The sequence below is a fragment of the Lagopus leucura genome, unplaced genomic scaffold (genome assembly GCF_019238085.1).
Source record: "Lagopus leucura isolate 7727_CA_CO unplaced genomic scaffold, USGS_WTPT01 Super-Scaffold_100002, whole genome shotgun sequence".
Taxonomy (NCBI): domain Eukaryota; kingdom Metazoa; phylum Chordata; class Aves; order Galliformes; family Phasianidae; genus Lagopus; species Lagopus leucura.
Genome location: NW_024962263.1, coordinates 45,772,617 through 45,782,338, shown reverse-complemented (window position 1 = coordinate 45,782,338; position 9,722 = coordinate 45,772,617). Strand labels below are relative to the sequence as shown.

The following is a 9,722-nucleotide window of genomic DNA, read 5'->3' as shown; positions in this document are numbered from 1 at the left end:
AAACTGTTTATTAAAGTGAATGTGGAATCACAGAATGGTTTTGGTTGGAAGGGATCTCAAAGACCATCCAGTTCCAGCCTTCATGCCACAGGCAGAGTTGCCAGGCACTAAGTCAGGCACTAGATCAGATTGCCTAGGGCTCCACCCGAGCAGATCTTGAAGCATTCAGTGCAAAAGCACAATATGTAGGTGCTGTCTGGTGAAAACGTCTGGCCAAACCAGGCCGAGGTATGTGCTGGATTTAGGGAGTGTCGGAGGTGGAAAAGATGGTTTGACTGCTAATAGATGGCAGATAATTGTGTTCAGTGTCCAAAACTGCCACTCTGACAGCCTACCATGTGCACTACCACTGGTACGGAGCTAGGTGCAAACCTGAATAACACCTGGACTAAACCTAAGTGGCATATCCCAACCTCTCCAATTAACAAAGGGTAATGAGACAGAAGCACTGCATAGGAGCCTGCTTGTCTGTGTGTACTTCATGCTTATGTACATGATGGAGAGGAGCCGGTGCCAAAAAGAGATCTTGGCTGGAGAAGAGATCCTGGAAGTGAGGAATCTGCAGGAGATGAAGGTTAGGAGATGCCCAGGACTTCTTAATTATGAGCTTTATGTCCCAGAGGAAGACAAAACCAGAACCATTTGACACATACAGATGAGAGAACGGAATAATTTTACTTACTGTCACTTGTGGAAAAGAGTCTGGGTTTTTCAATTTTTTTTTTTTTTAACTTTTATTTATTTTTTCTAGAAAAAGCAAAAACTCTGCATGGTAGAGTGTATGGTATGTAATTTCAAAACATAACAGGTGATATGGAATGGATGATTTTCGGAACTACTTGAAGTTGAATCTACAATCATTTGTAAATCAACACTTGTTACCATGTAAGACAAAGGCAAACAATCAACTTCTGTTTGTTGTTTGGTACAGATTTCCTCTGTCACTTCAGCCTGAATTTTCCCAGGATTGGGGACAAAAGGGGGTACACGCTGCCTGTAGTCCTAACCACCATCGTACTGACCATGCTTTGTGCTTTGAGATCTAGCATCATATGGCTTTATATACATTCCTAAGTGAACAGTGCAACATTGCCACCATCTTGTTTATTCCACATTGGAACTGTAACTGAACATCATTCCAAAACCCTTTCCCACCCCCAAAACAATGAAAACAATGACAACAAGAAGCAGAAAGTCTCCAGCAATCAGATTTCCTCCCAGAAATCTGTGTAAACTGTGGATCGGGATTGGGTAGCAGCACAGGAGACAAAAAATGTGACAGCATGATTCAATAGCGTCTCTGAAGACTACTGTAAGACTGCCATTCTTTAGTCTGTATCTTGCAATCACAATTTGCTTTTTCCCTGCAATACTCTAAAGCAACATTTAAAAAAAAAAATCAAGACTAAAAAGCAAAAGGCAGAACCTTTGCAGAAGGTAAAGCCTCCTCTTAGCTTTCAGCAGTCAGTGTTGGGAACAGATCTCTGCCACCAGAAGCAAATCTTGAACGTATATACATGATTTTGGAGGGGAGGGCCACAGCCAAGGACGGAAGGCCCTAGGACAGATCTGCTGACTGCAGTGGTCTGCAGACAGCTGCTGTGCTGCCGTGGGCACTCGGCCCTTCTCCTCCTGGGCTGCTGGGGCTGGGAGGCAGTGGGAGTGGGGGGCTGCGCTGGGGAGGGAAGTGCACATTTTTCTGTTCACCCAACCCCAGTCCCGCTGGAATGTATCTAATCAGTATTTAGACAAGTATTAGTAATAATTGTAAGCCAGCACAGTGACCCTCCCCCTTAAAATGGAGGGAGAGCAACAGCATCAGACGAATTCCCATTTGTCCTGACACATTTCCCATACCCTTTCCAGATCCTAGAGAGCAATCGTATGCAGGTGTTTTTGGTACTAGAATTTAAAGGAGTCAAAGCTGGTAAAGAAACTGGATGTTTTCTGGCCTAACCAAAGGAAGTAATAAAACCGGTTAAAGTAAGAGTGAAAGAAAGTAAGCATTAGTGTGTGTACATCCTCTGACGTGTCCCACCTCTCGACGTTCTGCTCACAAGCCCTTCCCATACTCTGAGCAAGCACTCCCGAACTTACAGAGGTAAGGCTTCAGCTACAATCTCATGGCTGAGATTTATTTATAAAAGACATCAAAAGTGTAAGGATTCGACTGTACAGGATCTTGTGGGGCATGTGGAGGGCAAGGCTTGGGAAGTGAACCTGTGCAGGAGGAGATTGGACATGGGTGTGATGCCCAGAATGCCACTGGCTGAGTGATGCCCATGAGCACAGCCCAGCATCCACACAGCATCAGGGAGTGCAGGCGACACTAGGCAGCTTCTGGGCATCCATCCAGTCAGAGCCATGGGAGTTGCAGGAAGGCTTCATGTTAAACTCCAATACTGAAATGTTGGAAGGAACAGGGTCTTTAACTTAAATGGGCACTGATTATAGGTTTTGCACAGTCAATTTTCATTAAAAAACAAAACCTGAACAACAGCTGATGCCCCTGCTGTTGGAGCCTTAACACACCTGTTATACTGCTGAGCCCTACTTTTTTTTTTTTTTTAATAAAACACTGTTTTAAGATACAGCACAACAAATGTGCTTATTATGCACTCTAACATAGAGCACAGAAATACAACACTACAGAGTGCAAGTCTTAACCATCTCCACAGTGGGAAAAGTGCGAAGGTTAAAAATAAGCATGTGGCTTAACACAAGATATTTTTAAAAAACATGACATGGAAATCTCATACTAATGCTTTCACTTCTATCACAAACATGACTGAAAACTTATGGTCAGCTAGCTGCTGATCCTTCTCTCCTGATAGTAGTGTGATCCTTTCAAAGGTAAGATGTTGGAAAGATCAGAGAATTAGAAAACAATAAAACGAGCATCCAAAAATGATCCCATTTACCACTTTTCCAGTAGTTATGTTTTTCAAGAAGAAAACACGTAAGGTCACCTTGATCTTCCCCCTCAGTAACTGATACAGGCTGAAACAGCAAAGCCACCCACATGGACACAGGTCAGGTCTGCATCGCGCACACACACACACACATCTACACACAAACACCCCACAGGAAAAAGTGCACTTTCAATTGCTGATACAAAAATAGATTGGCACATTCTTTTTGACACAGTGAAGATATTCTCTTTAAAAGCTTTTTCACAAGGAGTCCTTTCATGAGTTGCAGCAGGTTTGTAGAAAAAGCACTATGAGAATGCACTCAAGTGGGCTTTCAGGGTTTGTGTGATTGAGAGAGGGGTGGTAATGGAGGCTGCCCCCTCAGGCTTTTGTATGACTGATGACAGGTAGCTTGTAGGTCCGCAGTCCCCACTGGTAGGGTCAGTTGCCATCCAGTTTCAGCACATTAACCATGTACCAACATCTCAGTCTCCACCTGCTTTGAGAAAGTAACGACATCTAAATTTGTCAAAGCCGAGTCTTACGTCAACGCAGCGTTTCCCATCAGTTGTTGAAAAAACTGGTTCGGAGAGGGAGAGAGTGAAGTGTTAGGAGTCTGTAACTTTGCATTTCCAGTAGTAATGCAGCTCACGAGAGCCGGGTGGGAACAGTCCGGAGCCCCTTCCCAGCAGGGCAGCCAGTGCTAGGAGTTCTGGATCAAGCGTCTGTAGTGCGGCATCACTTCGTGCTCAGGAAGGTGGAGAGCAAACTCCAAGGCCACCAGCACTGGGAACTCAAAGGCAATCAGCTCTCGCCTGTTCAGCCGGAACTTCTCTTCCAGTTTCTGTGTCAACAGCCCAGGAGAAAAATGAAAAGGACTTTGTCAATGAGGATTTGGCTTTCCAGTGCTTTCTTACAGATGATGTTATTCACATTTGCACCTAAGTGTGTACCGCTATTTCCTACTGATTTCTTACTGGGGAGGTGGTTTACAAAGTTCAGCCGGACTCGCTGTTTCTGATGTTTGTCATTTAACTCGCTCATTCCTGCTCTAGCAGATACATCTTCTAAAGATTATAGTGATCAGCAATGCAGGAAAAGAAACACCTAGCTTTGTGCAGTCACTTGTGTAATGGAATACGTGCACCTTATAAGTGCCCACAGAATTCCTCTCTGCTTGAAATCTCAGATTTTGTTTCCAGCATGGCACTGTTACAACACACTGTTAGGGAAATTATTTACACTACAATTAGATACATTTGACTGTAATGCCTCAGAGGCAAAAAGTGTCATCTATAACAACTCTAAGTACAGTGTATATTAGAAACTGCTATTCCCAAAGGAGATTAAATAGATTTCATACTTGCTTTCTGCTGCACTGTACTAAACTTTCCATCTGTTCTGCTGTTCTCACTGGATTTGGATGCTACAGAAGAAGGCAGCCAACTCTTCAGAAATATTCTCCCCCGCTCCACTCTTATGACCTCCCTTGGCTTGCTGCTTTGTTGCCCACTGGATCTAATGAAAACCTCCATGTGCCTTAAGGGCAGACCAATGATTCAGAATTGGCAGATCTTCCAGCTTCCACTCAGTTTACTTTTTCCTGGCTATTTGAAGAATATTCTACTAAACTACCAGACCAGTTCTGTGGCTGGGGCAGAAAGATGTGAGTCCAGTTCTGCCTCCAACAGAGTTCCCACATCTCTTGAAGTGAGTTGGTTGTACTCAGCTATGAGACTGATTTTCTGTTGTGTTTAATTGGTGTCTCAGTGCTTGCAAACATGTTATGGAATAAGACACCCTTCTGTTTCTTAACTCTTTAATATGGAGTGGGTAGAAGACCGAACACCTTCTTCCACAAAAAAAAAAAAGTTAGGGTGAAGTGTCTAATGGAAACCATATCCACTTGCCCTAAAGGTTAACTTAATGAATATAGTATTGGTAGTAAGATTTCTTCCCAAGTTACCATCTACACTTAACTTTCAAAGAATAGTCTTTACTAACACTCTTAAAAATAAAATTAAAAGCAAAATGAATTTCCTGAAGGTTAACTTTTGACTTATATTGGCAGAATGGTGGTAAGATATATATATCAGACCTCAAAATATCCGATACCAAGGGTGCTCAGTCATATCAAATGGGTTTCTTGGTCCTCTGCTATCACACAGATCACTCCTACTTCCCCATCAACGTAAAATAAAGGAATGCGGTTAGCTAGCTGGAGGGCTGGATACCTAAAGAAAGCATGACTACTGATAAGCAGGCTTGTATATACCACGCACTGGCACTTTATGTAGAGAGAACACAGGAACTGTATGGATACCTACATCTATAAGATGCTTGACTTCATGTTTTCTGAGGTCACTGCCAATTTTGGCTGCTAAAAGAACACAGGCTCCAGCACAAAGCTTTCTATTCTGCTTGTTCAGCTTCCCCTTGAGAGCGAGCTTCTCAAAGTAGACAAAGGCCATGGCTACTGTGGGCTCTTCAAAACCACATTCTTCTTGAGCAAGCTTGCGCATTTCTCTCTTCAAGCTGAGTAAAGAGACCAGACAAGCATGCCGTGAACTGCATGTTAAAGCATTACTCATTTCACTGTAAGAGTCATTATTGCAGAGATTCCTGCTTACACAAATGGAAAGGGAAAGTGTAATTTACTGGGCAGGTATGTTTATGCTCTATTTTAGGGACACTCTGTTTTGACTTAATCCTTTCCCCCCAACAGGTAGTTGTATCAAACTGCAATAGTAACTGAAGAGCTTTGACATTTTTTGGTAAAAATATTTCATTGGAAGTCTTAAGCTATACACAATTTATTAATAGCAGTGGATTGGTTGCTTGTGATCTATATGCAACTTTGCAGTTGATTATGTTTGGTCAAATCCAAACTTGCTATGCACTGTAGAATTCTGTAGTTACAGAGCAACAGGAGCCAGTATCACACAGAATCACAGAATCACCCGGGTTGGAAGGGACCTCAAGGATCATGTAGTTCCAACCCCCTTGCCTAGCAGGGCCACCAAACATACACTGGCCACTTCAGTCACATTAAATCACCATTATTCAGTATGTATAGACTGCTACACTAGAAACAGTGACAAAATACTACAACTTTGCAGTGAAACTTATCCGCTGTTTTGCTTCTGACCATGCTCTTTGCACAAGAGGCAAAAATCAACATTTCTCCCTCTTCATTGTCTTTCTAAGCTAAGTGCCATAAGTTTGAAGTCTTTTTTTGTATCATTTTTTCTGGATCTGATAGTATAACGCAAGCACAGCTCACATCCTCATCCTCTTATAAGTGGAGCTTGACACCTGAGTTGTACGTGCTTGCACATTCCCCTATCTGGTTTTCTCAGCCAACTAATCAAAGCAATCATCTGACTTATTCTGCACCTCTGCAGGTCACTGCTCTTGGAAAATCAATCAGTGCTGTGTGTCTCTTCATGTACAACAGCAATCACGCTGCAACGTGAGACAGCCGTATCATGTTGCAGCCTTACCAAGCTCCGCAACGTACCTTCTTATTTTACTGAGGGTTAACTTGATGTGAGGGAACTTTTCCTTAAATGTCTCATTCATGTCCTTTTTGAGATCTGATGGCTTCACGTAGTCTATGACTGTGGTCTGTAACACATGGTTGAGAGAAAATCATTCTTATAGTTTACAACATGATCACAGTTACAGTTAACAAACATGATGGCTCACTCCCTGCAAGCAAGAAATACCAAACAAGCACCAGTCAGTCTTAATGATTTCAAAAACAGGAAAAATGAGATCTGAATTAAGGTATCAATTTGCTTGCAACTGCTCCATCAGAATGGGTGACCTGAAATCAGAGATGAGTGTTCAGCACAAACCCTGAGCAGCACATACCTTATTACAAGCCTTCCAAATACTGCTGAGGACGAGTTTAAGCCAAACGTGGGTGGATAAAACCTAGCTGACAGTTCTTGTTAAGCCAAAGTTCAGTTATCACAATAATTAATTTGATGACCAGACTTTGTGTGTGGCTCTGAAACATACTGCCAGTCTCAGACTTAATGCTCAAAGGAATTGCTGGCATAAATTGTTGAGTACTGTATCCTAGAATTATAACAAAATAGGTAATAGGCCTAAATGGTGAGTAATTCAACAGAATGAAAGACAGTAATACTCTCAAAAGTTACAAACTAAGTGAACAGAAGTACTGAGTTAGAACAACATTAGAAGTGTACAGCCTACTTCCTTTACCTTGAAATTCCTGTTCTTCATCATCCCTAAATGTGTTTAAAAACCATGTGGATGTGGTGCTCAGGGACATGATGTAGAGGAGGATTGTTAGAGTAAGGTTGTGGTTGGACTTGATGATCTTTAAGGTCTTTTCCAACCTGAGCAAATCTATGATTCTATGATTCTTTTCTCATCCCCTTAAGAATTTCTTTATTTAGCAGAGGGCCCTCCTGGCTCATCCTGCATGCCAGAAGCTATGGGTGTGCAGCGCTTCTGTCATTCCTTCAGTATTCATTCAGGAAACACTTTGCCAAAACCATCTGCCACCACTCACTTGGCCTGAAACTATCAGCCAGACAACAGCAAATCCTTCACTTTAGTAATGTGCCAATTCTCTTCCTGGCTTTGGCTGTTCCGACCTTGAACAGAAGCATGGAAGACAATACAGTTTCCAAGTATCCAGTTACTGGTTTCTCTTTCCCTTCTAATTTCTGTTTATGTTTAAACTACATTATGTTAACTGTAAACAAAGAGAGGTAGAAAGAGGCATGCAAACCACACCATGTTATGCCTTTATAGAAGATTAAGCCTCCTTGTATTATATCTTCATGGGAATCTAAATCAGCCAAAAAGACCCAACTGAATATCCTTTGTGTTTTTTTTTTCTTTTTTTCCCCAGTATTTAAATATGGAAGGATTTGGGGAAAGGACAATATAGTGGCTTTGGAGAGCAACTGAACAACTCGTCTGATTACGTCCTTGGCTGCATCAGATCTGAGCATGAAGAAGAGCGAAAGGCAACTAACTTGTCCTGCATTTTGTTTAAGAGCTATGGTACTGAAATAAGGGGTAATAACAGGAATTTAGAAGAAAGCGGAGTGTGCTTCTCCCCTAAATAGCTCACAGCAGTATTTGAGGCAAACGAGCTATAATGAAGAGGAAAAAGGCAACTTCTTGGCACATGGAGTTGTTACAGTCATACATACCTTTAACAATGAGGGCTATTCAGCTATCTGACTTGCAGTGTGAAAAGCATAATTTGTCCAGATAAATTGCTCCCCATGACATCTTGGCAGGTAATTTTGCTAGGCATGTCAAGCACAACAGCTGCCTGCCGCTAAGTATGAATGCTTGCAAGCCCCCTCTGACGCAGTTACATCCTAAGCACCATCCAAATTTTTCTCAATAAAGAGGATGATTTATTACAAAATTCTGCCCAATGAAGGAGAGCTGCCAGTTATAAGAAATCATCAAAAAGGAGAATGCCACGACAACCTTCTATAGCCAGCTCTGTTGCCCTGCACGTGCATGTATGAGCCAGAGCACAGGCCCAGGCAGTCCCCGCAGTGATCCACATTCTGTCTTCAGGCTGAGGCAGGCAGCTTGCTGCCATGCCTGAATAAAAAGAAAGGTAAAGATGGAGCAGAGAAACTCTGCCCTATTTGGGCTAGAAGAGAAAAGCATCACCTGGCTGTATGGGTCTGCCTGTGGCCAGGCCTGCTGAAGGCAGAATAAAGTGTGGATTTGTCTGAATGCACAGTTACCTGATTGTAGGAGGCCTTGCTGCAGGCCTGCAGGACTCAGCCCTCAGCAACTGAAGAACAAACTCTTACTGATTACCTCTCTCATTTCTTTCCATGGGACTTTGTTTCCTACTTGCCTACTCCTTGTCTCTTTTTTTTCCCTCAAGATGACCATCAGCAGTTGTGTGCTTCTGATGCTTGCATAGACATGCTGGGAGTTTTAGTGATACTACAGGAATCCTCCTAATACTGCTGTAAGAGGACTATTGAGAAAAGCTATAGAGCTATATATACATAAAGTTATAATTAGACCAGCACTATTTGCTACTTGAAATACAGGAATGTGGGTCCAAGCCTCACTCACTTATTTACAGATTCAAAAGATTGCTAAGTATAGCAAGGCTACCCGCTACTAAGTCCAAAGTTTATTTCATATACTCTCAGAATTTTTGGTTGTCTTGGGCAAGCTTGGAAAGAATGAGCTTGGTGCTACTTTGCAAAGCTATACCACGCCTTGTTCCAAGCTTTATTGCAAACCTAACTAACTACGCGCTGCTTGCTCTCTGTTACCACAAAGCTCCTTAGTTTTATCTTAGTTATCTCCTACAAAGCCACCATGGGTTTTTCTGGCAGACCTGCTCTTGGCACTTTCCAGGTGATCATTTCCTCCTGTACAGAGAACATCAAATAGCATGGATTGGCTGTGCAGGACAGAGACTACCTCGCAGAGAGAGGGCCCAAGCACGCTGCAGAGCCAGCTGGAGGGCTGTATGCAGGTTACGCTGGCCAGCAGGCTGTGCTTGCTTCCACTTCTATCATGTACTTTTTACATGGGAAGACAGTGATAGGACAAGAGGGAATGGCTTTAAACTAAAAGAGAGCAGATTTGGGTTAGATGTCAGGAAGAAATTCTTCACTCAGAGGTTGGTGAGGCGCTGGCACAGCTGCCCATGTAAGCTGTGGTGCTCCATCCCTAGAGGCACTCAAGACCAGGTTGGATGGGGCCCTGCCCATGGCACAGGGTGGGACTGGGTGGGCTTTGAGTTGCCTTCCAACCTAAGCCATTCTATGACGA

General features: G+C 42.8%; 1 protein-coding gene across 1 annotated transcript in view; it reads right to left on the bottom strand.

Moving 5' to 3' along the window:
* Positions 1-695: 695 nt before the first annotated feature.
* CABLES1 (Cdk5 and Abl enzyme substrate 1) overlaps positions 696-9,722 on the bottom strand; it is a 68,909-nt gene continuing 59,882 nt past the window's right edge. Inside the window, exons 8-10 of the mRNA XM_042869333.1 lie at positions 6,433-6,539; positions 5,240-5,447; positions 696-3,756 (exon numbers count right to left, since the gene is read on the bottom strand). Of these exons, the coding sequence (XP_042725267.1) occupies positions 3,616-3,756; positions 5,240-5,447; positions 6,433-6,539 (456 nt within the window). The 3' untranslated portion in view covers positions 696-3,615. The remainder of the gene's footprint in view (positions 3,757-5,239; positions 5,448-6,432; positions 6,540-9,722) is intronic.